Source organism: Arachis stenosperma, chromosome 8, assembly GCF_014773155.1.
Source record: "Arachis stenosperma cultivar V10309 chromosome 8, arast.V10309.gnm1.PFL2, whole genome shotgun sequence".
NCBI lineage: Eukaryota > Viridiplantae > Streptophyta > Magnoliopsida > Fabales > Fabaceae > Arachis > Arachis stenosperma.
Genome location: NC_080384.1, coordinates 25728707 through 25754248, shown reverse-complemented (window position 1 = coordinate 25754248; position 25542 = coordinate 25728707). Strand labels below are relative to the sequence as shown.

General features: G+C 33.3%; 5 protein-coding genes across 8 annotated transcripts; 4 read left to right on the top strand and 1 right to left on the bottom strand.

Annotated features, from left to right (window-relative positions):
• Positions 1-7815: 7815 nt before the first annotated feature.
• On the top strand, positions 7816-10137 carry LOC130944091 (uncharacterized). Its single transcript, XM_057872243.1, has 2 exons — positions 7816-7969; positions 8729-10137. The coding sequence occupies exon 2, from the start codon at positions 8746-8748 to the stop codon at positions 10135-10137; it is 1392 nt and encodes a 463-aa protein (XP_057728226.1). The 5' UTR covers positions 7816-7969; positions 8729-8745.
• A 2186-nt stretch (positions 10138-12323) lies between these two features.
• On the top strand, positions 12324-15990 carry LOC130944756 (uncharacterized). Of its 2 annotated transcripts, XM_057873260.1 has the most exons (10): positions 12332-12555; positions 12662-12703; positions 12817-12856; positions 13176-13325; positions 13525-13572; positions 13930-13996; positions 14376-14476; positions 14628-14672; positions 14918-15388; positions 15521-15990. In XM_057873260.1, exons 4-10 carry the CDS (start codon positions 13191-13193, stop codon positions 15689-15691), a joined length of 1038 nt encoding a protein of 345 aa, XP_057729243.1. In that variant the 5' UTR covers positions 12332-12555; positions 12662-12703; positions 12817-12856; positions 13176-13190; the 3' UTR covers positions 15692-15990. The 2 variants fall into 2 exon arrangements, with proteins under 2 accessions (XP_057729242.1, XP_057729243.1); XM_057873259.1 differs by having other exon boundaries at positions 12324-12703.
• Positions 15991-17269: 1279 nt separating this feature from the next.
• Positions 17270-18987, top strand: LOC130946977 (uncharacterized). Of its 2 annotated transcripts, none has more exons than XM_057875893.1 (4): positions 17270-17540; positions 18024-18116; positions 18206-18577; positions 18674-18987. In XM_057875893.1, the coding sequence occupies exons 2-4, from the start codon at positions 18032-18034 to the stop codon at positions 18823-18825; spliced, it is 609 nt and encodes a 202-aa protein (XP_057731876.1). In that variant the 5' UTR covers positions 17270-17540; positions 18024-18031; the 3' UTR covers positions 18826-18987. The 2 variants fall into 2 exon arrangements, with proteins under 2 accessions (XP_057731876.1, XP_057731875.1); XM_057875892.1 differs by having other exon boundaries at positions 18653-18987.
• A 1191-nt stretch (positions 18988-20178) lies between these two features.
• Positions 20179-22355, top strand: LOC130944846 (protein farnesyltransferase/geranylgeranyltransferase type-1 subunit alpha). Its single transcript, XM_057873402.1, has 5 exons — positions 20179-20465; positions 20559-20668; positions 20886-21006; positions 21124-21219; positions 21627-22355. Exons 1-5 carry the CDS (start codon positions 20214-20216, stop codon positions 22059-22061), a joined length of 1014 nt encoding a protein of 337 aa, XP_057729385.1. The 5' UTR covers positions 20179-20213; the 3' UTR covers positions 22062-22355.
• An 85-nt stretch (positions 22356-22440) lies between these two features.
• LOC130944847 (endonuclease III homolog 2, chloroplastic-like) lies at positions 22441-24654 on the bottom strand. 2 transcript variants are annotated; one of them, XM_057873403.1, is made up of 9 exons: positions 24457-24654; positions 24287-24350; positions 24065-24186; positions 23769-23835; positions 23552-23643; positions 23268-23405; positions 23086-23190; positions 22917-23000; positions 22441-22789 (listed from the first exon to the last, which is right to left on the bottom strand). In XM_057873403.1, exons 1-9 carry the CDS (start codon positions 24613-24615, stop codon positions 22646-22648), a joined length of 975 nt encoding a protein of 324 aa, XP_057729386.1. In that variant the 5' UTR covers positions 24616-24654; the 3' UTR covers positions 22441-22645. The 2 variants fall into 2 exon arrangements, with proteins under 2 accessions (XP_057729386.1, XP_057729387.1); XM_057873404.1 differs by lacking the exon at positions 24287-24350 and having other exon boundaries at positions 24065-24220.
• Between the last annotated feature and the right edge of the window lie 888 nt (positions 24655-25542).

Here is a 25542-nt window from a genome sequence, read left to right as displayed (position 1 = left end):
TTATCGACAAAAATATTTTCAAATAATTTAAAAACGCGACAAAAATATCTAAAATTAAATATGTATTCTAAAAAAAATACTTTAAAATTTAAATTTTGATTCTATTTTTTGCAAACATAATTAGAAAAATAAGATATTTTTATGCTTGAAATTTGATAATTTTTTGCTAAGTATATAGTTTTTTTGTGATTTTTATGTCAACAACTAATAATATTTAAAAAAAAAAATATAGAGAACAAATTTTTATCTATGTATATTTTTTAAATAATTATCTAAATATTTTTATAAAATTTTGGACCAAATTAGGGGTGGCAACAGGGCGAGTAGGGGCGGGTTTTTACTCTATCCGACTCCGCCCCGTCGTACAATAACCCGCATAGAACCCGCCCCTCTTCTATCCGCGGGTAGTAAAACGTTGAACCCTAACCCGCCCCGCCCCTATAATTATTAAAATCCAATAAATAAAATTAAATTTCAAAATTTATATAACCATCATCACATACATAACATAAATTAAAATAAAAATTTAAATATGATACAATATTATTAATTATTTACTAATTATTTTATATATATTATACATATTATATATTAAAATTATATATATTACATATATAGCGGGGCGGGTATTACCTAAACCCGACCCGCCCCGTCCCTCCCAAGAACCCGCCCTGCTAAAAACCCTCCCCGGTGCGGGTAGGGGAGGGGTAAGTACCTGCAGGTTCGGGTGGTATTGCCATCCCTAAACCAAATGCACAAGTAATTTGTCAAATACAAAGATTATTTGTCACTTATAAAACAATAATTTTTTTTGTAAATATTTTTGTTACGTTTTTAAATTATTTGAAAATATTTTTGTTGATAACAAAATTCAAAAATATTTTTATCAACAACAAAATTATTCGAGTGTATTTTTAATAGTTTATATTATCTATTTAGTATCTAAATGAATATTATTTTTCCTTTATACAGTAATTAATTGATAAAGTAATGCTAAAAAACTAGTAAGTCAAAGTTTTTTTATTTAATTTAATATTTATAATTTTGTATGTAACACTTATAATGATACATTTATTACATCTAATATTATATATTTATTCAAACAATACCTAATAAATGCAAAAAAAAGGAGCTTCTAAACTTTGATCCCGAAACATTTCCAAATTACATATATATGTTCATGCATGCAAATTGCAATGCAATGGAAGCACCAAGCAACATACAACACACCATGTGTTGCATGTGCATGTGGCTGCATGTCTTGTCATACACACAATTTTTATGGATAACATATTAAAATATATAAGGAATGAGGAGGATTCTCTTTTTTATTTTAATGAAATTCGAAGTTTATTTAACCGGATAACACTCTAGCTATTATATATATATTTTTTCAAAAAGAAAGTAGCTAGCGTAATGATTCCTGTACTCTGTTCTGAGATCAAGGTTAAGCCATTTGCATCCACATATGGTGTTGGGGTTCGTGCCACCAGCAAGCTATCCACTAAACTCTGATATAATTCCCATGCTTTTATGTTACATAAAGGTTGTTTTGTGTTACTATATTCTTTCCTCTCATTCGGAGGATACTATATAAAATTTAGGGATGGATACTATTCTAATCCCTAAACATTAGGGTCAAAATCAAATTTATTTTTAATTTTATTTTTATTAAAAATTATTTTTAATATTTTATTTAATATTAAAATTATTTTTTTAATTTTTACAGATAAAAATATTCTTATATTTATTATTAGTAGTTATCAAATAATTAAAAGAAATCTTATAAATAAATAATGAATTAACAAAAAGTAAAGAGAAAAGGATAAAGATTCAATTTGGATAAACAATTTAAATAAATTCTTTTGAAAAAAGAACTTAACGTATAAAGACTTTTATTAATGGCAATTTATAAATAAATTATTTTGTATTTGAATTTTTAGTTATAAGAGTACTTATTTTAAAGTTGTAACGTTTAAATAAATAACTCAAGAACTTGTTATAACTAACTATAAAAATAATAGCATGCTATATAACAATAAAATTGAGATTTCATATCACACAATCTTAAATACAAATTTAATAATAAAAATAGAGTGGTAAAATGATAAAAAAAATAATTGGAAGAAATATATGAAGTAGGTGATTCAGACGGAATATTGTTTTAAAATGGTGTTGGAAGGTTAATACTTTTTGCAGATGAATCATTATGTGAAAATGGTGGTGGTGGGCCAATACTTCCAGCAGATGGAACATTGAGTGAAAATGATGGTGTGCTTCTATAGGGGTGTCCGCGGATCGGATCGGATCGGATATGATATCCGCACTTTTTAGTGCCGGATCCAATCCGATCCGATATGATCCGCGCATTTGCGGATCGGATCGGATATCGGATATATCCGCATAATTAAACCTTCTCTTTTTAATCATATTTCTATGTAAAAAAATTCGATAAAAATATTTCTTTCATACTTTTAAACTTATTTATTCCTAAAATATTTTTAATCAAACTCTCTCTAAATAACAAAAATAAAATAATACAATATATGAATAATAATTACTAACTAAAACATACAAACAAGTAAATATAATACCAAACATATATATATATATAATATATATATATATATATATATATTTATTTTTTAATTATTATAGTGCGGATCTGGAGATCCGCGGATCGGATACACGGATGTAGAGCAGATATCAACGATCCGATCAGCAAAGGGTGCAGATCGGATCGTATCCGCAATTTTCGGATCGGATGCAGATATTTACCGCGGATCTGCGGATACGATCCGATCCATGGACATCCCTATGCTTATAAGAGATGGAACCTTGCGTAAATATAGTAGTGGAGGGCCAGTATTTCCAGGAAATATTTCACAGAGCCAAAAATAAAAGTAAATTTTTTTGTTTTAAAGTCAATTTTTCTAGAAAAATGGTTGAATGACTTATCGAGAAGTAGCTTCTGCTGTTTCCCAAACGGGCTCAAAAAGGTCCTTGACTTTTTTGTCTGCGGACATTTAAATTCTCAACGATTTGAAAATACATTTAAGTTCCTGAACTTCTTAAAACCTGGACACATCGATCCTTCTGTTCACTTGGGTCTGGCAGACCCAACAAAAAAATCAAATATGACTTCCGTTGTACTGGCCTTGTCGATATATGGATGCACACGTAAGAGAGTTTTTAAATTGAGACAAATTAGATCCAAAGAACGATATGACCAAATTTTGAGAATCAAGGACTTAAATGTATTTTCAAGTCCTCAAAGATATAAATGTCCGTAAACCAAAAGATCAAGGATTTATTTGTCTTTTTCTCAAAGGTAAAATTATGTGCAAGGCTTCAATTGAGGAAAAGACACCCCGACAAAGACACCATCATCGTTAATCACTGGAAGAGAGGAAGTAGGGTGGGAATTGCATGGCTTCTCAAACCTCAACCTCTTTTTGGAGTTGATCTTCTGTGCATAGCATGGTGCTATTTTGCTTTCATGGTGAGAGGCTAATTTTGTGAACTTCAGGAACAAAAAAGAACCTTGGTCACAGATTCTGAGACTGTGTCTATTGTGAAGTATATTGTTTTTTTTTTCAACGGAGCTGTTTGTGTAGTGGGTTGGAAGGTGATAGTGGTGGATTTATTTAGGTTCCACAAGAATGCAATTTTTTTTTGTTGAACGGACTTAGAGACAGACATGGAACATTCAAAAATTCCAAGAATGAGGAGAAATGTTTTATCTCTGAAGTCAAGAACGAAAATTTAAGAGTGGAAGTTGAATTGAAGGTCATTGCTACATTAGGGCTCGTTAGGTGGGTTGGCTTTGTTATTTGTTGTTGCAAAAATATTTTAAAATAAGGCAACCGTGTGTAATTCCCTTAAATTTTGGTTGAACAATATGTTGGAGTTTGGCTGAAGTATGCTAATTTGGTTTAGAATTTATCGAAAATTTTGGTATTTTAAGTCTGTGCTTAGAGTTAGATGGGTGAATTAGGTTAGGATTTATTGTTTAGATAGGTCCTATTTCAGTTAAGCTAAATTGGATTTCAGGTATGTATGGATGATAATTATGTAACAATAGTTGATTTAAAATAAGTTCAAAATTTTAGTTTGACAATTAGATGGGTTCTATTATTTTGTTTTGCATAATTTTCTGTTAGAGTAAAGTATCGTTTTTGTCCTCAATGTTTGGGTAAGTTCTATTTGTGTCCCTAACGTTTAAATCGTCCTATTTGTATCCCTACGTTTATAAAAGTGATTCAATATTATTCTGCCATCAATTATACTAATAAATCAAATTGTATTTTTCAATTATTCTCACTTGAATGTATTTATTCTCAATTAGGTCTCACTTAGATGTGTTCGATTTTAATATTGTACCCACTATTTATATTTAGGTTCAATTATGTCCCTAGAAAAGTGAATTATGTAAATGTTGCAGGGATTAGTTTCAACTTTTGATGAGCTATTTTTCAGAGTAGATCATCGATTCTATCCCATACATTTGTATTCTAACTTCAAGAAGAGATTTTCAAAATTTAAATTAAAGCTCATGATGTGTAATTAGCGGCAAGATAATATTGAATCACTTTTACAAATATTGGGTATACAAATAAGACAATTTAAACGTTAGAGACATAAATATGACTTACCAACTTATCCTAAATATTGGGGACAAAAAACGATACTTTACTCATTTCCTAATGAACAATTTCATAATAAAATCATAAACAACATACTAAATAACATCAGCATAGTAAATATCAAAAAAACATACTAAATCAACATGTATTTCACAAAATACTAAATTCCAAAAAGACAAATGGTCCAAGCCAATAATACAAAATAACATTGGATAAAGTTATAACCAAAATATCACCAACAGGCAAATAGTCCATGACAATATAAAACTAAGAGAACCTGTATGACATTACTCAAACACCAAATTAACTTAAACCAAAACACCACCACATGCATTCTAAGTAAATATAAAAATATTTTTTAATTGTCCAAATTTTCTAAAGATGTCTCCATTTTTTTAGAGGCAATTTTGTCATCAACCTCAATTTTTGTGGAGAAATATGAGGTGTTCCAAAATTTCTCATAGAGAATTGGATATGTTTTTCAATTGGTTGGCTTGATGTTTATCTCACTATATTGTCAAAGATGTGTTGAAATTTGGCTGAGATGCTGAAAGAGATGTGTTGTTTAATTGTGATGAAGGGGCTAACCTTTTAAGCTATGATGATGAAGGTGTTGATTTATTGGGATGTGATGTTGTTTAGGTTGAAGAGTTGGATTTGGTTGTTCTTTTGGGCCTGCCTTTGGGCCTTTTGGACTGTAATGGAGAGTTGGACTGAGTTGAAGAGTTAGAATGTGTTGCAAAAGAAAATTTTCTCTTTACACTTATTTTCGCAGTGGGCTGTGAAAATACACACTTTCTTCCTCTTTTAGCAGTATGAGAATGTGAGTTGTTGCTTCTTGTCTTCTTTTCTGTCTTTTTAGGATTCTTTGATAGTTGGGCCTAACAAACATATGTAAATTAAGTAGATGACTATTAGGCTTAGGACAAATATAAAGTAATTTGTGAAAAATTAAAACAGCAGCATACCTCTTCTATAGGTTTAGGGCACCTCTCCTTTTTGTGTCCAGCTATACCACATCTTAAGCATCTTTGGATTTGCCTCCTCCTTGACAAATGAGTGTGGCTGCTCTCTTCTTCCTTCCCAGCAGTTGTTCTTTTCTTTTTCATTAGTCGCTGACTAGACCTTCTATAAGGTGATGGCATAACATCAATGTAACGAACTTCAGAGACCACCTCTTGTCCCTCACCTTTATCACCAACCCCTTGATCTCCTCCAACATCTTTGTAACCAGCTTTAGGTAAGACATTCTCCTTCTCAACCTTGTGCACAACAAACAATTCTACATATTCTCTTAATTCAGCTATTTTACATATGGCAATTGCATCTGCATCACCTTGAAACAACTTTATATTTTTCTTAATGTTTTTATCCATAGGATCCTTGTACCACAATGCTGAGATATTCTCCTCAACGTAACCAAACTGCTTTAATTCTGCATAAGCTTTAAATAATGACCACCGATCACAGTCAATATCTTCTATAATTATTGTTTCTCCTCCTACATATTGTAATGGCCCTTTATCATAACTAAACCACCCTCCATGATAGAGTTTCAGTTTAAAATATTCCATCCTCTTCTCCAACACCTTATCAATAAAAACCAATAAGAACATATTACAAAATTGGAAGGAAAAATAAAAAAAAATCCAAACATAAACAATCCTATTTCACATAAATAATAATCCCTAGTTTCATTACAAACATATTTGGTCTCCATTCAATCATCAGCAGACAGCAGCAAAAAATGAAACGAAAACCCTCAAATCCAGAACTAACTATTAGGAAGAGAGATACCATAATCAATAGGGGGAGAGAAATCATACCTACGCCAACTCTACGAATATTGACGAACTAATTCTTCAAGATCCTTCCTTCAAACAAATCGCACTTACAAGCTCTCTTTTATCCAAGAACAACCTCCATCGTTTTTAATTCTGGGTTAAGGCATGAAGCACTCAAATTGGTTTCTAGAACATTGTAATATTTTGAGTGATTAGGGACAAATGAACATATACAGTATTTTGTGCGAAGCCGAAATAGAAAAAATAAAGAAGGGGTATCTTTTTCATTTAAAAAATATTTTATTCAAAAAGACGATTTTAATATTAAATGAAATGTTTGGAATGATTTTGAATAAAAAACAAGGCTAAAGACGAATTTGATTTTAACCATAAACTTTAAGAACTAAAACAGTATTTATCCTAATTTATGCTGAAAATAGTGTTCGCTTACCTTCTAAAGTCATCAATCATAAAAAAAAGAGAATAATGATATATATTTAAGTTTTTTTTATGAACTAAGTCCAACTAAGTTAAACAAATAAACAATAAGATTTGAAATAATGTTAGTCATAACTAAGTTTTGTTATGTTACACCAATTTAGTTAGACTTGATTAACAAAAAGATTTAGATGTGTAACATTATAAAAAAAATAAAATAAAAATATCAATGTTAATTAAATTAAATCTTACATTAATTAAGCTTTTAGGTGCAACTGGATGCTTTGAACGAATTGATGAAATGGCAAATGATATATTCTGATAATTTATTTTCCCTAAAAGAAAATAGAATAAAATCAATTTACCGCCACACTTTTTATGGATTTATTTAAACAAAATCAATTAGCAAATTAATTATGATCTATTTATGTAAATTATTTACATATTTTTAATTGAGCAATGATAGGGGGTCAGCAATTTTTGTGATTGTTAGCCATCAATTAGCCATCAATGATGATTTGATGGTGTGAGATTGGTGTGAAATTTTATCTAATGGCTCACCTTCCTCTGCTAGTTACATGCTGGGCAAAATTCAATAAAACTGTTGGCCCCTAGACTTTTCCTTTTTAATTAAATAATCAGCTGTAAAATAATCAAATATAATAAAATACACATTTTACATGTACTAATTGTTCCGCAGTAGATAATTTATTGTATTGACCTAATATTATTGTATTTTATATGATTTTAGAATATTATTTATTGTATTAACTTAAAAAGGCAATGAATGAAGGTCGAAGGAGGGGAAATGGTAAGTTGGTAAACGACGAGATATCAATCACGTAAAAAACGGAAAACATTAATTACAAAAATAAAAAGGAATATCAGTGACACGTGGCATATCCTTGATCGTTGATCAAACCGCGAAACCTACACAGCGATAGCGCGAAAATTACCATGATTGGCGTTTTTGATTTGCATCGGATCTCACAATTCATGAATCGAATTTTGCTCACTCTCGGATTTCACTTTGTCTCATTCAATATCATTCCGTGCTCTCTGTTTTTCCATGCTTTACGTGGTTTTCAAGTGCACCTAAAGGTACCTTTTATTACTACTACGCTTTGTTTCGATGCAGATTTGTTTCTTGTTTCTTTTGGTCAATAATTTTGGTGCCATAGTTGAATGATATGTATGACAGTGACAAGTAGAAAATTATAATATTCGAATTTACAGTAGCTCGTTTTTTATTTTTTTATTATAGATAATTCGAATTAGAGTAGCTAAGATTGAAGAAGAGACTATTGAGGTTGAGAGAGGGGAAGAGAATGCTCACAGAGAAAAGCGAGAACTGATTCCAACCTATCATTACGGAATAGTTTGAAATTTTTTGTTGTCTTATAGTTTTTTGGATCAGCATTTGCAAATGGAATTTGATGTTAACATGCTGTTGTGGATTAATTTTCATCAAAATTAGATTGGTGTTATTGTGATTTGAGTTTAGATACTCTCTTGTCAATTATGATTATGAGATAAATACGTCTATTAGGTATTTAGGTTACACTTTAGATTTAAAATCACAATTAGGATTTAAGATTTAGACTCTCTTTTTTTTTAGGGTTTTATAATTTTGGCATTCATTGTACACTTTGTTTATGATTTAAATCTTATAAAATAACGGATTGTATTAAATTACGATTATGATGCTGGAATTCTCCTGCATTGACGGATGCAAGTGGGTGTCCTGTTTTGAGTGACATATTCTCTATTTTACTGTTTTTTTTTCTTTTGTTTTATTGTTTGGTTTTCTTCTAAATTGTGTATTGTCCTCTTGTTTCTATGGCTAAACCAATGTAACAGTGTCCCACCGATCGTTAATGACGTTAACTTCAGCATTGAGTTTGGTTACAACTGGCACTGTCTGCATGAAACTAGCTGAACATAAAGAGACAGATAAGTTCTGTGATCTTAGGAACCATGTGGCTGCTGCTATTTGCCACCAAAATCAAGTGTCATTAGAAGAAGACAGTGATCATCAGCATGGATCCTTCAGAGGAAGAGAGTTACAATCAGACATGACAGGGCCTTCATTGCTTCTTGAAGACAGAATCTATTCTGCTTCACTTCATCATATGCTTCCTTCCAATGAGTGGTTGGCTTTTTGGTTATTCCTGGTTGCAAGCTCTTATTTTCTCTTAAGCAAAAATGTCTATTATTTTTGCAATTGGAGAGTGAAATCTGCTGAGAGAGCCAACCCAAATGCAAGGATAGATCAGAATGATGATGAAACTGGTTCGAATTCTATGTTTGGCTGCACTGATGAGAGGTCATGGTCTCCTCAAACAGTTTCATCCAAATTTGACGCTTACTCGGAGATTTCGGATTTTGACGGAACAAGTTACTTGGATTCTTTGCTCAGCCTTGAAGAGGAAGATTCTGAGTGGCTTTCAGATTCGAAGATTTTCTCTACCTGTGAGGATCCTTCAACTCCTCTTAGTATTGGCTACAAGTATGACACTTTCTCTGAGATTTCAGATTTTGACAGAACTAGTTACTTGGATTCCTTGCTCAGCCTTGTAGAGGAAGATTCTGATTGGCTCTCAGATTCAAATGCTATTGGATGTTCCAACGAGAATCCTTCAACTCCTATTAGCTACAAATATGATTCTTTATCTGAGATATCAGACCTAGATACACCTCTTAACTGGGGCTCTTTGCTTAGACTTGATGGAAGAGACAGTAAGTGGTCTACTTCACTCAATGGAGCACACTTTGACATAGCTGAAGATAATGTTTCTGTGAAGACTTCATTGGAAGGTGCAAATATGGATGAGTTCAGTTATGATGAGCCACTCTTTTGGCCATTTGAAGGGAAACAAAGTTGGAATTCTGAGGATTCCTTGAGTTCATTTTGTTCCTCTCCAAGGAAAAAGTTTGTTTTTGACTCTGGATCAACTGCATCATCAAGCTTGAAGACGAGCAAAAGATCAGCAAAGATAGTACCTGTAGATTGTGAAGATGATAATGTTATAATGAAAGGAAAAGAAGTTTTGAATGACAAACACTTGTCTCTAACCAAGATTCTTTTCGATGAAGACGATCTCAATGCTTCTTCAAACAAAGACCTCTTTGGTAGGGAATTTTGTGCCTTGGATGAAGAGCTTCCCATTGAGACATTGGTAGGGCTGAAGGAATTTGATGGACATGAGGGACTTGATTCAGAATTCAACTGTGATTCCTTTCTGCTCTGTGAATCTCTCATCAACTAATTCACATACCAGCATCACTGCAACTTAGTGTTAGTGACTGATTTACACACTCCCCAGACTTAACCTTACATAAAATAATTTAGCCTTTTCTTTTAGTTTTATTGGCCTAGTTGATAACAACATATAGGTTAGATAGGAGTTAGGACATGATAAGAAATATAGGCATCATTATGATTCAACAAATATAGTTAGGTTGCTACCTAAATTGGCCAGTGCTGATGCATTTTTTTAAGTACATACAGTTAATTGTTAAGCTTATTGTAGTTATAACTTTGTTCTTGACGTTGATGGCACTTCATTATCTACTTTTGTTGAGTTTAAGTTTGCTTTCCTATGCCAACATATGATTAACACACAGAAAAATGCTGCTGCCTTTTCCATTTTTGTTGCTTTGTTTGGTCCCTGCATTGTGATTTGTGAGACATTATTTTATAACAAGAAACGCGTTTGTTATAAGTAATAGTCAAGCAAGAGAAGGAAACACGTGTACAAATGGTTCATTCATATTATCACCGAAAGAAAAAAAAAAGGGTTACATGGTAGGAATCAGAAGCGTTATTTCCTCCACAAGGGACAAAAGAAACGAGAAAATAAACTTGCATGACATGGTAATAATAATAGTTTAGTAGCCTGCTGCTTTCTATTCCATTTAAATGGAAAATGGTTAGTGATAATTTCTTAATAGCATTTATCTCTTTTGTTGAAAATGGAAATGAAGGTTCGTTGGAACTGGCCTGATTGATGTCAACTCTTTGTCATGTACCAACAAAAATAAAACACCCTCAAGTTGAAGTCAATCTTCATGGTATGAATTTCAAGCTGTAAAATGCTGACCGTAGAAGAAGAATAATAATCACTTTCATGTTTCTCATTTCTTCACCACCAGAGAAAATTAGGTCAACAGGGAGCAGGGAAACCGAAATCAATTCAGAAAAAAAAAAACTTCGTTCACAGGTCACGTTTCGTCATTGTTGACGTAGATACACCGAAGACGAGATTCCTGAGAATATACTTTTTGAAAATTCACCCAAAAACAAAAAGGAAAGAAGGAAAGAAGGAAAAAAAATTACAATTAGGTAATATTTTGTTCTCACACAATCTACCTTTTGAGCCACATGAAAAAAATGCATTTAAGTACATTTTTTCTATCAATGAAAGGAAAGTTCCAAGGAATGTCAATACATTTTTTTTTTCTAATAAATCACCTTTATTTTTACTTGATTTGTATGAAATTTCTTTTTTAAATTTTAAAATGAGGTGAATAAGTAATCTTTGTTGAATCTGTTTATTTTGTCATTCTCCTTTTATTTTAAAATAAGTGTCTCTTTCATTTTGATTAAAAATTTAACACATTTAGACTTGAGAAATAAAAATTTAAATAAAGAACCTCAAATATATTTATTATTTAGACTTAGTTTGATAAAATTTTTATTTTTTAAAAGTAGTTTATAAAAATTAATTTTTAAAAGATGAATTTTAAAAAATTGTCGTATTTATATTTGGTAAATCAATTATCAAATTAAAAATAATTTTTAATGAACACAAGCAACAATAATTACGTTTGATAAAATAATTTTTAAAATTTAAAAATACTATAATAGACATAAATATAAGTATTAAATTTAAAAATTAGTTAACATATGAGATTATATTAGACTTTTAAATTTTAAAAAGTACAAGCCAGTTTTAAAAAATTCTATCTTAGATATTTTTAAAAGTATCCCAATCTTTTAAAAACTACAAGTATAAGAACATGATCTTTTTGATCTATCAAAAATAAAATGAAGAGTTTAAACTTTTAAAAAATACAAGTATCTCTTCAAAAAATTTTACCAAACCAAGCCTTAGTATTTTCAACTTTCAAGGCAATCATGCTAGATGATAGACATAGAATCCAACATTCATTCTCTAGATTTACACTACTACGGAGTTAGATTGTTAATATTGCTATTAGGCCATTAGGTATTAGCTACAACATTATTTTTAATTATTCACGTATTAATTTAGTACGAATATAACAAGCAAGTATAAACACGATTCTGGGAAAATAAATAAAATATGATGAATGAGACATGGTTAGGAATATTGAAAAAACAATAGAAAATGACAAAACAAAATGAAAGGGGCATAATATTTTTATAAGAGAAGGATTAATTATTTTAATACAATAAAAATCTGAAAGCCGATCTTGCCAACTTTATTTAATAGAGCAGAGAAAAGAGGGAAGAGAAAGCAGGGAGGCAGTTGGGGTTGTGATTTTACGAAAAAGTAGGGAGAATACAAGGGTGCAATACACACCTTCCGTGCAAATCGGGGACATTTTGAGAAATGTGGAAACTTAACTGCGTTATTAACTGTTAGTGTTTACACTTAAAAATTAACAGTGGTTGGAGGTTGCAGGGTTGGAAGAGAAGCCAGGTGTTCGTTTTGCGTTGAGTTCTGACGTCGAAGCTTCTTCCTCTGTTCTTCTTTTTCCCTTTCCATCCATTAAACTATTTACCCTCTCTCTCTCTCTCATCTTCAGCTGCAGCTTCATCTTGTTGCCATTGACCTCTTCTCTCTTCAGGTTCCCTCTCCGATTTCCCTTTCAAACAAGCTTTCAATTCACGTTTAGCTTGTAATATAATTCATCAAACTTGTTCAATACCTCATGTGTTTGTTTAACTCTGCTATTTTCAGCTGCCTTTGCTTAATTCTCCAAAGCTCCTTTCATTGCTAGGTAATTGTTACTTTTGAATTGGATATGACTATATAAGAATTTTTTCCCTTTTTATATATGAAATTTAGGTTTAAAGGGGAAAGCTTTCATTCCTCTATCTCCTTCTGTGCAATTTCACAGACTGAAATTATGGTGAAGTATCCAATTTTTTGGGAACTGATGTTCCATGATCCATCTCATTAGCTATGAGCTAATACATATGAATGATTATCATATAGTCTATGACTATTGATTTTTCATTTTTTATTTTTTCAGTGTTTAATGATTTTGATTTGAATATATAATAGTTGCTAAGGTTATGAGTGATGGTATGTGACAGCTTTGAAATCTTGCAATGCGTGCACCGGCATTACTTTCACAGTGCTTACCTGGGTTATTACCTCATGATCGTGGAAGCCATAGCATATCCTCCATTCCTGACAAAGATGTTCATCTCCCAGCACCAGCAGTAGAGATTCTCCCTTCAAAGGTACAACACAATCACCCCAAGTTTTCCAATTTATATCTTTGGCCTAACAAGGAGTAAAAACAAAAACAGCTTTGGCTATCTCAAGTGTTCTATATAAGAAGCTAGTCGGATACTTGGATTTGTGTGCCTATTTTATTTTTCTGTATGATTAAGGTTAAAAAGGGTGTAACTTAAAATTTAAATTTGTTGTGCTCTGCAGGCAATGCTAACTGACAAGGATGCTGGGGAGAACATGGACCAGTTTAAGGTATATATATTATGATTCATTTTGTAATATGACATGTGTTCTAAATTTGATTCTTAACAGGAGATTTCTGCTATAGTTGAATTGATAAAAGCAGAAGGATTTTTTATTTCTGCTCTTTCATTTGCTATATATATATATATATGCGATGGAATGTAGAGTAGGTTTAATCTCTTTGGAGAAAATATGTTGAGGGCCTCACTTTTAAAAGGATTATGCTGTGATTATGAAATGTGTTTGCTACATCATGCTGAAATAGAACCTACATCCATGATTGCTGAAATATGTTGAGGGCCTCACTTTTAAAGTGTTTTACACTTGTTTGATTGTTGGACTGATGGTATCTTACATCTCTGACAGGGTAAAGTCAACGTTGCTGATATCATTGGGTTCAGTGGTTCAGAGGCAATGTCCGCAAAACCTGATGGTATATACATGATATTTCAGACTTTTAGGCATTGAACTTGGATTGGTGTTTCCTTATGGACTTGCATCTTCTTTGAAGTGCATTTACTTTGTAAAATTTAAAATTGTTAGTGAATTAATATACTAATGGATATTCGTGAGTCATAATACTTTAAGGCAAAAACTTTTGGCACAGAAGGAAGACTACAAATCCCTAAAGTTATTTAGCATTATCCAAAGAGATATACTGACCTAATAACCCAATTTATGCCTGAAGTATAATGATGAGTCTAGCTTAGGAACATGTTTCTTATCAATCATGCTTTTCTACATAAATATAACTTATTTGCTCATCCATACAAAGGAATGGTGGTATCAAATTGATTTATCTGATTTCGTAGGATATCTGAAATCCTGGGACAGTTCCATCGATCTTGTTAGTGTTCTAAAGCTTGAGATTTGTGATGGGCAGCTAAGCTTCAGAGGGAAAAGAGTACTCGAGGTAATATGTCCATGAAGATGTTGTTGCTTAGTACCGTGCATTGATTTCATTGTCTTAAATCCTTCTACCTTCATGAGATTGCTTTATATTCTTCTTCCTTAACCCACAATGTCAGTGGTTTATTAATCTCTCTGCTTCATGGTTCTTGCAGCTTGGTTGTAATTATGGGGTTTCTGGAATCTTTGCTTGCTTGAAGGTATATATGATGTGCCTTGCAGTCTCAACACCTCTTTTTTGGTGTTCCTTTGTCGCATTTCTATGCATATATGATGGCTGTAAATATCTCCATTTATTTATATGTTGGTTTTATTTCCACACAAGGCAAACCCATTTAAGCTATTGATGACATGGGCAGATCTACAGTTAACCTTGTCATTCAAAGAGATAGATTAAATCGTTGGAATAACTTCCTTTCCCCCAATATGTTGTTTTATTTTTTAGGGAGCATCCATAGTGCATTTTCAAGATCAGAATGCAGAAACTGTAAGATGCACAACTATACCAAATGTCCTTGCCAATCTTAAGCAAGCTCGTGACAGGCAGAGTCGACAGCCAGAGCCTCCCCTTACTCCTTCAAGACAAACTCTAGCGCCATCAGTTAATTTCTATGCTGGGGATTGGGAAGAAGTACCTGCCGTGTTGTCTGTTTTGAAAAATGACGGATATGAAATAACACCTGGAATGAGCTTGAGCTTCTCTGAGGAAGATTTTATGGATGGATGTAGTAGCCAAGATGGTAGCATCATTGGACAAGAATGTTCCTCAAGACGATCCAGGAAGCTCTCAGGAAGCCGAGCTTGGGAAAGAGCTAGTGAGGCAGATCAAGGGGAAGGTGGTTATGATGTTATTTTATTGACTGAGGCTCCATACTCTGTTACCTCGTTGAAGAAGCTGTATGCACTTATTAAAAAGGTTTGTTTCCTTATACTTAATTGTCTATACTCTACGTAGCTCTGGCTTCTTGATTGTATAATCTAACGAATGATCAAGCTTGATGTCTTAACATCAGAAATTGAGTCCTCTTTTCTGTTTTCCCTTTGACAGTGCTTGAGGCCTCCATATGGAGTGGTGTATCTAGCTATGAAGAAGCACTATGTTGGCTTTAATGGTGGAGCAAGGCAACTGAGAAGCCTTGTAGATGAGGAGGGTATTTTTGGAGCACATTTGGTCAAGGATTTGACGGACAGAGATGTATGGAAGTTCTTTCACAAGTGAACAACAATTCAAGACTCATTGAGAATACCTACTTCAGGAGAAAGATAAAAATGAAAGAGAATCTAATTTGACACTATACTTTTGTAATTCGAACCACAAGCATTCTTTTGTTTTTTTAATATATAATCTTTCCATTTTTATTATAGCTTAGCAATAATGGAGGGTCTTAAGTCTGAAAGATTAGTTGATGTGCATGCCCTGATGTAATTCTTTGCTCACTTGATTGAGATTCGATGAGAAATGGCATTCACATATTATAATTGTAAATCGTACATTATATTGAAGTGAATATTCTATTATTTTCTTGTGCGTATAATTTTTGCATACTTTGAGCTAGTTTTTCAGCTTGGAAGTATTTCGTGCCGGGCTAGATTAAGGTATCAATGAGTATAAGGTTTAAACTTGTATATATTTGCTACGAACAAAAAAAAACCTTGTATATATTTGCATATAAATGGATAAGACTAAGGCTTCGGTCGCTGGATGCAATGTATCCAACGCCACTTATATTGTTATAATTTATAAAAGAGGAGTTTTATGGTGTGGATGGTCCATACCTGTCGATATTATGTGGATATCTTGTTTGATGAATACGTTTTGTTTGATGAATACGTTTTGGTTTTGGTTGTCCATGCTCACAAGTTCAGTTGATGGGACAGCATGTCAGGGAGAAGCAGTGGTTTTGCAGATGTACTGCACAATATAAAAAAATTAATAAATGTAATGAGATGCTAATTATTTTTGGTAAGCTAGGACTATTGGATAAATTGTATTTTTTTTTTTGTGTATGTGGCCATAACTGAATTTTGGGTTTGGGTCACCATTTTTTATGCAACTGTGCAGAAACAAATTTTCTTGTGGATAAAAAAAGTCAAAGATAGCGGATTTGTTTGGGTAATCTGGTTTTTTAATTTTCAGAGAATGTAGCTAAGTTTCTCTAACTTTTTTTTTTGTGATGGTGTTTTCATAAAATAAAAGAGATTGTATATTATTAAATGGATAAAGAAAACAAAAGGATATAGTGCATTGTTTTGATATTTAACCTAAATAAATAAATAAATAAATATGTGATGTATGTTACTAATAAAACAGAAAAATAATATTTTTATGATTTTTTGAATGTTATCCTTTATTGTGTTGTTATTAGTAATTATTTATATAGCATAAATTTGCATAAGAAAGAGATTAAAACTAGAAATGATAACATTAAAAAATTTGTGCAAATTTTTCTAGTTTTAATAAGAGGTTATTTGTGCAAATTTTTGAATGTTATCCTTTCTAGTTTTAATCATGGTTCTAAAAATCGAACCGGACTGGTCAATTCAACTGGAATAATTGGGAACTGGTCACCTAGCCGATCCGAGTAACGTCGAAAACCGATTGACAAAAAATCGGTAAAAAAACCGGTCAAACTGGTAATTATCCTTTCGATTTTTTGGCAGTTTTTTTGGTTTAAAAACTGAGATGCTAAACGGCGTCGTTTTGGCTTTTTAAAAAAAAAAAGAAAAAGGAGAAAACGCGTAACCCTAATCACAATAAGTTTCCAGAAACTATTCACCCACCAAGTTCCAGAAATCACCCAAGCAAGCAGTTCACCACCAAGCCATCCACAACCATCAGTGAAGCCCACCGCCATCGCCATCGCCACCGCATCCCGCAGCCAGCCATCCACAGCAGCAACGACGTTGAGGGCCGCAACCACCACCTCGTCCTGCTTCTTGTCGGGCCCGCCTCCTCATTCGCCGTCGCCGAACGTCACCGAGCTCGCCGAGCCCGCCTCCTCATTCGCTGTCGCCAAGCTCGCCTACTCGTTGGGGCGTCGCCGACACCGCGTCCTCACTCGCCGCCGGTAAGACTCTGTTCTTGATTTATTTGCTGCCTTCTGATTATGATTTATGAGATCGCCTGCTTCTGAGGTTCTGTGCTTGAATTTGTTTGCGATTTTGTTGCCTTCTGATTTTTGTTTTTTTTACTGATTTCGATTTATTTGCTGCCTTCTTGATTTTGATTTTCTGATCTCGCCTCCTTCTGAATTAGAGGTTCTGTACTTGATTTTTTACTGATGAGAAACTTTTTCTGAGTATCGTGTATGAGGACATGCAAAGAGCCAAAATTGCTATCAAGACAATGTTTAGAAATAGGAAATCTGCATACACACCTTATACAAGTATTTTGAAAATGCGGTGGGATAAACATTTGAAGCATGACCTCCATGCAGTAGCATACTTTTTGAATCCAAATTTCTTCTATAGTGAGGGGTTTGTTGAGAAGGCAAATATCTTGAGGTCTTTGCTTGATTTATTTGATATTGAAACTCTTTGCGATGACTCAGTTGCCGCAATGCAAGAGATACAGTTGTATCGAGATCGAAAAGAAAGTTTTGGAAGGGAAAGTGCGTTGAAAGCAATTAAGAGACTTGAACCTGGTAAGTTATTATATTTCTATGTTCAATTTACTTTGAAGGTTTTTTAAATATTGAATGAGAATTGATGGTTAACTTTCATATCCTGGTAGGTAAATGGTGGAGGCTACACGGTGTGAGTGCTTCTAACTTGCAAAAAATAACAATTCGTCTTTTTCATCAAACATCTTCATCATCCGACTGTGAGAGGAACTGGAGCCTCTTTGAACAAATCCATTCAAAGAGGAGGAACCGATTAGAGTATCAAAGGCTAAGTGACATTGTTTATGTCACTTATAATATACGCCTTCAATCTAAAATGCATTGCAAGAAGAAGAATTATGATCCAATTGACATTCAAAGCATTGACACAGTAGATTTTTGGGTAATGCCGAATGAAGATGATCCTGAATTTATTAATGGAGACATCGAATGCATTGAAAATTTAATTTACACGGATAATGCTATGCCTTCATATCCTAAAGGTGATTGAAATAGCAAAACTTGTTTCATTTACTAAAGATATCTGATGTAAAATTATAACTTTAATTTTTTCTTAGTTTTCTATTTTATTTTATTAGATGGAGGAGACGTGGAAGTTGATGTGGATTTGCTTAATGTTGCTTATTCTTCAAATACAGCTTCTTTTGGTGGTACTTCTAATGATGGTGGCTTTGGACTACCTGTTTATGATGGAGATGTTGGAACACTTAATGATAATTATGATTTTTGATGAGTTGCACCTTTGATTAGTTGAAAACTTGCTAGTAATTGTTTCTTTTGAATGTAGAACATTATGGGTTTGTTATTATGTGCATTTTTTTGTTTAGTTATAAATTTTGATGTTTGAAGTTGTTTGTGAACCTCTAATATTAAGTAATGGATAATTTATTATGTGAAAATTTTAAATTTTATTAACTTAGAAATTATTGAATTTATATACTTAAGATTATTTTAGGTTTTTTAATAATTTTATTTAATATTTAATTAAACTGGTTGAACTTCGGTTGAACCCCAGTCGAACCAGTAAACTATTAAATCAGTAACCTCACCGGTTTATTGACCGATTCGGTTCTCACAACCTTAGTTTTAATCTCTTCTTATGCAAATTTATGCTATATAAATAATTATTAATAACACCATAAAGGATAACATTTAAAAAATCATAAAAATATTATTTTTCTATCTTAAATATTATTTTTCTGTCTTATTAGTAACATACATCACATATTTATTTATTTATTTAATTTTTTAGGTTAAATATCAAACAATGCAGCATCCTTTTGTTTTCTTTATCCGTTTAACAATATATAACCCCTTTCATTTTATGAGAACACCATCACAAAAAAAGCTTAGTCACATTCCCTGAAAATTAAAAAATCATATACCCAAACAAATCCGAAAACACATTAGCCCGTTCCCTTTTTAATGCTATCTTTGACTTGTTTTTATCCACAAGAAAATTTGTTTTTGCACAGTTGCATAAAAAATGGTGACTCAAGTCTAAAATTCAGTCATGACTACATACACAAAAATACAACTTATCCAATAACCCCAACTTGTCAAAAATAATTAGCATCTCATTACACTTATTAATTTTTTTACATTGTGTAGTACATCTGCAAAATCATTGTTTCTCCCTGACATGTTGTTCCATCAGCTAAACTTGTGAGCATAAACAACTAAAATATGTTTATCTAACAAAATATCCACATAATATCCATAAGTATAAATGTTTAATACCATCCACACTATAGAACTTCTCTTTATAAAAATGAGAAATGAAGTTTGGAATATACTTGATGAATAATCAGAAAATGGCCGAACCTGGTAAAGCTAATACTAATAGTACCAAAACCGAATCACTAATTGTTGCCAATGGTTATGATTAGGCAGCCTAACCAATCAATCACAAATTCTCTATTATTCATTTTGTGAAATTGCTGAGAGCTCAACTGGGCCGAATCAGACCCATCCGAAAATGTGTATCGAGTCCAAATAGTTTGAAGCCCAAATAGAGCCCAAACGCAAAAAGGAAAAAAAAAACAAAGTGAACATGATTACTTGATTAGCATTTAGCAGAAAAAGCGAGCTAAGGCAAGTGAAGAAGATTCGAGGGTAATGGCTTCTGGATCGAGCGAAGTGGAAGAGGAGGAGCAGGAGCGCGTGATGCTGAGGGACAGGCCGAAGTGGGCTGACGTCACTCCGGTGCCGCAGGACGACGGTCCCTGCCCGGTGGTTCCGATCAATTACACGGAGGAGTTCGCCGAAGTCATGGACTACTTCCGCGCCGTTTACCTTGCCGACGAGCGCTCACCACGCGCCCTTTCCCTCACCGCCGAAGCCATCCACTTCAACGCCGGAAACTACACCGTATTTAAATCATTCTCGCTGCATTATTTCTTTAATTTCTAATTTTGATTTCTACGGAACGGAGTAACTTAATTTTTGTTAATATTTTTGCAGGTGTGGCATTTTCGGCGGTTGTTGCTGGAGTCGCTGAAGGTTGACTTGCATGAAGAACTGGAATTCATTGAGCGTATAGCCGCCAAAAACTCCAAAAACTATCAGATATGGTGAGCTTCAGCTTCTACTCTCCAATTTTCCATTTGCACTCGAGATGCTTGCATAAATGTGTGTGTGCTCCATGAGCATGAACAACTACGTATTCTTGATTTTATATATATAGCTTCTAGATTCTAGGTTGATAATATAAGAATGGTTTGAATGTGTCTGGATCTCTCATTGCTCCAAGGATATACAAGAATTGATGTTGATGGCAGATGTTTGTAGGCATCATAGACGAAGGGTTGCTGAGAAACTAGGGCCTGATGCTAGAAACGCTGAACTTCAATTCACCAAGAAGGTACTCTCTGTTGACGCCAAGCACTATCACGCATGGTCTCATCGCCAGGTTTTGCATCTCTCTCCCTCACTCTGTCAAATGTGTTAAGTTGAGAACTATATTTACTGTAATTCATTACTCAAATGTGAAATGAAAATTTAGCTTATGTTTGTTTTGTGTGGACAGTGGGCTCTCCAGGCACTAGGAGGATGGGAGGATGAACTCGATTATTGTAGCGAACTTCTTGAACAAGACATTTTCAACAACTCTGCCTGGAATCAGGTATGTCCCTTGCATTGACACATTTTGAAATGAATATAGGTTGTGTCTTACTTAGATAATTAAATAATTTGATATCTTTACAGGTATGCTTCTTATGTTTTGAGTTCTATGGTAATTAGATTGATTTGTAGTTCATTCAGTGTAGTTTGATGAGCTGAATCAGCTTGAATTTTTGCGAACTTACTTGCTTCCAAATATTGTGACATGAGAGAGAAAACGGGGAAAAAGGATTTTTTTTTTGGGGGGGGGGGGGTGGTGGTGTTGGAATCCACTAGATATGGCTTGATTCGCATTTTCTTATAGAAGTTTACTTTGTTTGGAATAATTTTATATGTTTCTTTTCTTAATATTTTCATTTCTTCTCTTTACAAATTTAGATGGTATTATTAACATGCATTTTTTAACAGAGATATTTTGTCATAACAAGGTCTCCCTTCCTGGGTGGCCTTAAGGCCATGAGAGAGTCTGAAGTGCTCTACACTATCAAAGCCATCCAAGCTTACCCTGAAAACGAAAGCTCATGGAAATATCTTCGAGGACTTTACAAAGGTGAAACCACATCATGGGTAAACGACCCTCAAGTTTCATCGATTTGTTTAAAGATTTTGAGTTCCAAGAGTAACTATTTGTTTGCTCTTAGCACTCTTTTGGATCTTATCTGTCATGGTTATCAACCAAATCAAGACTTCAGAGATGCCATTGAAGCTTTGAAGATTCCAGATTTAGATACACAAGATCTAGATATAGCAAGCATGATTTGTTCGATTCTGGAAAAGATTGATCCGATTAGAGTTAACTATTGGATCTGGCGTAAGAGTAGGCTTCCTCATGTAGCCCAGTGAATAGAAAACACGCAAGGAGAAGGGACAGCTTATATGCCTTCTGTGTAATTTTCCCATAAACGGTAGAAATTAGATATTTGGTCATTGCTTCAATGTGGTGTTTATATTTCTGTGTGCATGAAACTGCATTTTTTCCCAACAAAATTACAGGCATTCGAGTTCAATCAAAGTATTGCCAGCACAGAACTAGCTTAACTCTTGCAAAGCAATTCCTAAACAACTGTTAGTGACATGGCAAAACCTACTTAAGGCGACTAAACAAATACCAATTTGATTGCTTATCTGCTTTTTAAAACCATATATCTCTAGATACATATATATTGTGTTGGTTATGTGAACCTTGAAATGATTTTATCAAACCTTATTCTCAACGACCATGTATGATATTCAAGATATTGATTCAGCATTTCAAATTGGTGAGCTTTCACATGTTCATGTGAAGATAATAATTGAAAACCGTTAAGACACTAATTTAGTAAAATCATATCAAATCATCTAACTGTTTTCACTTGTCGTCTTCATATGAAGTCTACTTCGTTTGAGTGATCACCTTTCAAACTTGAAATGCAAGAATCAGTTTTTGATTAAAGCCTCTTTTTCAGTTCGGACTTATTGGATTTGGAAGATGGCTTTGAAGTCTCTGTGAATGCTGATGGGCACAGACTACTTATGCAACACTTTCCACAATGAGGTCGTAAAGGAGTGCAAATTGTTCGACCAAAATCTACCTGTTCATATTCAAGCCATACATAGCAAACACTAGTTAAATGTGATACCTAAAGAGCCTTTAGTAGTGCAGCAATAACAACTGCATATTTCTTGTTACTCATTCAAAAGGAAATGTGCTGGGCATACCATAAGGGGATTTATTGGAACCCATTCTTCTCTTGGGAGCCAACGCTGCAACGCCTTTCTTGTTTCTTCCGGTGTTGATGTTTTCTGCAGTGGGAAGAGAATTTAGCAACTTCCAATTGTGACATTAGTTGGATACATAGGATATGATGCGACCAAACTCAAAAGAAACCTGCTTTGTGCCTGCTCTGGAAACCCATCCAAGGCGATTGCAAATGCGGTGGACATGAGTATCGACGCATATCCCTTGAACGTTGTTCCATCCAAGAATCATAACCTGGATTATCACTAACAAAATGAACTAAAATACTAACAAACCACGGTTTGAATTAGAAAAGCTATTATTGCACATACCAAATAAGCTATCTTAGGCCCTACACCTGGAAGTAAGAGCAGTTCCTCAACTGAATTAGGTATGTCTCCATCATATTTCATGAGACAAATATCTGCAATCTTTTTCAAGTTGCTGGCTTTTCTCTTATAAAATCCAACCTGGGCAAACAAAAAGTGTATATATGCTCAATGAATAATGAGAATGATAAAAGCAAAACTATGAACTTCAGGAGTAGCATCCGTAATTTACAACCAAATCCAAATCTTTTGAATCTCAAAAACTACCAAGTAGGAAAGTAGCATACAGGGTAAATCAACTTTCTGATGGTTTCTTCATCAGCTTTGTTGATTGTATCAGCAGTAAGCAGACCATTTAGCCGAAGACGTTTAGTTGCTCCTATTCTTGAGAAAAAACACATTTTTAAGTAGTGTTCACATAAACCAAGAGAAATTATGAGCAAACTTGTGGACCAAAGTTGAATGAGTCTACAAGTAAAAATATTTAACTTTTTATGTGCTTACCTTGAGAAACATGCCCCTTAGTTTGGCTTGATAAAACAGTAGATGCCAAGACAGCAAATCTTCTTTCCTAGTTGTATATGTAAGATTAAGATAAGGGTTACATTCATCCATATGATGCTTCACATAATGTCGAACCGAAAAGTTGCTATAACATCCAATCAATTCAAGGTTCGAAGCAAAAGATATAAAAGTTACATCTCTAAAAATCTTTGTATTTTTGTCTTGAGAACAGAATCATATTAGTCCAATTTTTTGACGATACAAACAAATAGTTAAGTCAGCACTAGTCACTACACCTTAGGAGGTACAGTATCAGCAGCTTCTTCAGATTCCATTGAGTCAACTGGTTCATCTTTAGAAAAACTCATCATTTTGCGAATCCCTTCAAGCACCTTTTCCCAATGGGGTGGTGGTTCACCTATATCATATATGAACTTCACAATTTGAGCTTCCTAAGATAATCACGTTGCAATGGTATCAGCTGAAATCAGCACAATGAAGCAAAAATAGAAACTCACTGCGTTGAACCAATTCATTTGCTCCTTTGTACGGATATCCATCAATATCAGTTATTCCAAACTTCTGTATAGTGAATTAAAAGATTCTTACAACAATTGTTCACTAATTTTTGTCTCAAAGTGGAAAATAGCAACGTTAACAAAAAAAAAAAAAAATCTGAAGTTCTCACCGTGCGTTGTTCAATTTTAACTGAACGTTGCACAGTTCTTTTGGCTGTTGATGAGGTAGGTATGCTGGTTTTTGAGGAAAAGAGGGATCTTGAAGTTGTTGAAGCCGTAAAGTTGAAGATTTTGGTTCGGCCAAAAGAGAAGCATGAAATCACCGACATGTTTGTGGGAGTTTCAATTTGGAGGGAGGAACCAACTACTATACGTAACTCCAAATTATATTTTATTGGTTGATTTGATTTTATTTCACTAATCCGTCCAAAGTATACTAGATTAATTTTGATAAGCACATGAAATTTTAAGTTGTTACCAACTTTTATCAAGGAATAGGATAATTTTTATTTGAGTAAAATTTTTCTCTCGTTTCTAATTATTTATGAAAAGGATCTAGTGTCTGCTGACTATTAAAAAATAACAACGTAATTTTTATTCATTTTCTCCGTGTGGTTGAAAAGATTTTCTTGTCGATTTTTGAGTAAAAAGTAACTGAAAGAGCCTATCTATACCGGTCACTATTATACGTAGACTGACTATTGTTAATAGAACAAAAATTCTGTACACAGTTATAAAAAACATTGCAGTTTTTATTCCCGTTCTTAATAAGAACAATCCCAAATATTAATGTGAACCTTAGATATCAAATCTCACCTTACCTTTAGTAATGAACATAGAAGAACATTCATCAAGTTCAATTCGTCGTTCATAGAAAGAGAAGTCAATGGGCTCTTCAAACAACAACTCTAGCAATGTTGGCATGACAAGGAAGACCTTCACGCATCCAAGCTGCTATTGTGGAGCTTATGCAATTCTTTTTAAATCCACTACATCAAATAACCCAAATAGATTGTTCTTTGGTTGCAGTTATTTCAAGGTACATTAAGGTTTACTTCGTCTTACAATCTTCTCTGTAATTAGGTTGATTAAAAAATAATTGTTCATAATTGTAGACTCTTTTAACACATTGCAAATATTTTAAGTGGCTAAATGAGCTCATAACTGAGTCTGGCTATACGGTGGTGGAAGTCCAGAAGATGAAAGTTCATAGTAGATTGAAGGAGTTGGAGGACAAAATTAAAGAAATGGAGATT

What these genes read in the sequence shown, in the direction of transcription:
- LOC130944091 (XM_057872243.1), top strand. Translation starts at nt 8,746, where the DNA reads ATGACGTTAACTTCAGCATTGAGTTTGGTTACAACTGGCACTGTCTGC.
- LOC130944756 (XM_057873259.1), top strand. Translation starts at nt 13,191, where the DNA reads ATGCGTGCACCGGCATTACTTTCACAGTGCTTACCTGGGTTATTACCT. An exon ending in AGAACATGGACCAGTTTAAG is followed by an intron (nt 13,573 to 13,929) that starts GTATATATATTA and finishes CATCTCTGACAG; the next exon opens with GGTAAAGTCAACGTTGCTGA. An exon ending in AATGTCCGCAAAACCTGATG is followed by an intron (nt 13,997 to 14,375) that starts GTATATACATGA and finishes CTGATTTCGTAG; the next exon opens with GATATCTGAAATCCTGGGAC.
- LOC130946977 (XM_057875892.1), top strand. Translation starts at nt 18,032, where the DNA reads ATGCAAGAGATACAGTTGTATCGAGATCGAAAAGAAAGTTTTGGAAGG. An exon ending in AATTAAGAGACTTGAACCTG is followed by an intron (nt 18,117 to 18,205) that starts GTAAGTTATTAT and finishes ATATCCTGGTAG; the next exon opens with GTAAATGGTGGAGGCTACAC. An exon ending in TATGCCTTCATATCCTAAAG is followed by an intron (nt 18,578 to 18,652) that starts GTGATTGAAATA and finishes ATTTTTTCTTAG; the next exon opens with TTTTCTATTTTATTTTATTA.
- LOC130944846 (XM_057873402.1), top strand. Translation starts at nt 20,214, where the DNA reads ATGGCTTCTGGATCGAGCGAAGTGGAAGAGGAGGAGCAGGAGCGCGTG. An exon ending in TCAACGCCGGAAACTACACC is followed by an intron (nt 20,466 to 20,558) that starts GTATTTAAATCA and finishes ATATTTTTGCAG; the next exon opens with GTGTGGCATTTTCGGCGGTT. An exon ending in TCCAAAAACTATCAGATATG is followed by an intron (nt 20,669 to 20,885) that starts GTGAGCTTCAGC and finishes AGATGTTTGTAG; the next exon opens with GCATCATAGACGAAGGGTTG.
- LOC130944847 (XM_057873403.1), bottom strand. Translation starts at nt 24,615, where the DNA reads ATGTCGGTGATTTCATGCTTCTCTTTTGGCCGAACCAAAATCTTCAAC. An exon ending in CTGATACTGTACCTCCTAAG is followed by an intron (nt 23,836 to 24,064) that starts GTGTAGTGACTA and finishes ATATACAACTAG; the next exon opens with GAAAGAAGATTTGCTGTCTT. An exon ending in TAAGGGGCATGTTTCTCAAG is followed by an intron (nt 23,644 to 23,768) that starts GTAAGCACATAA and finishes TCTCAAGAATAG; the next exon opens with GAGCAACTAAACGTCTTCGG.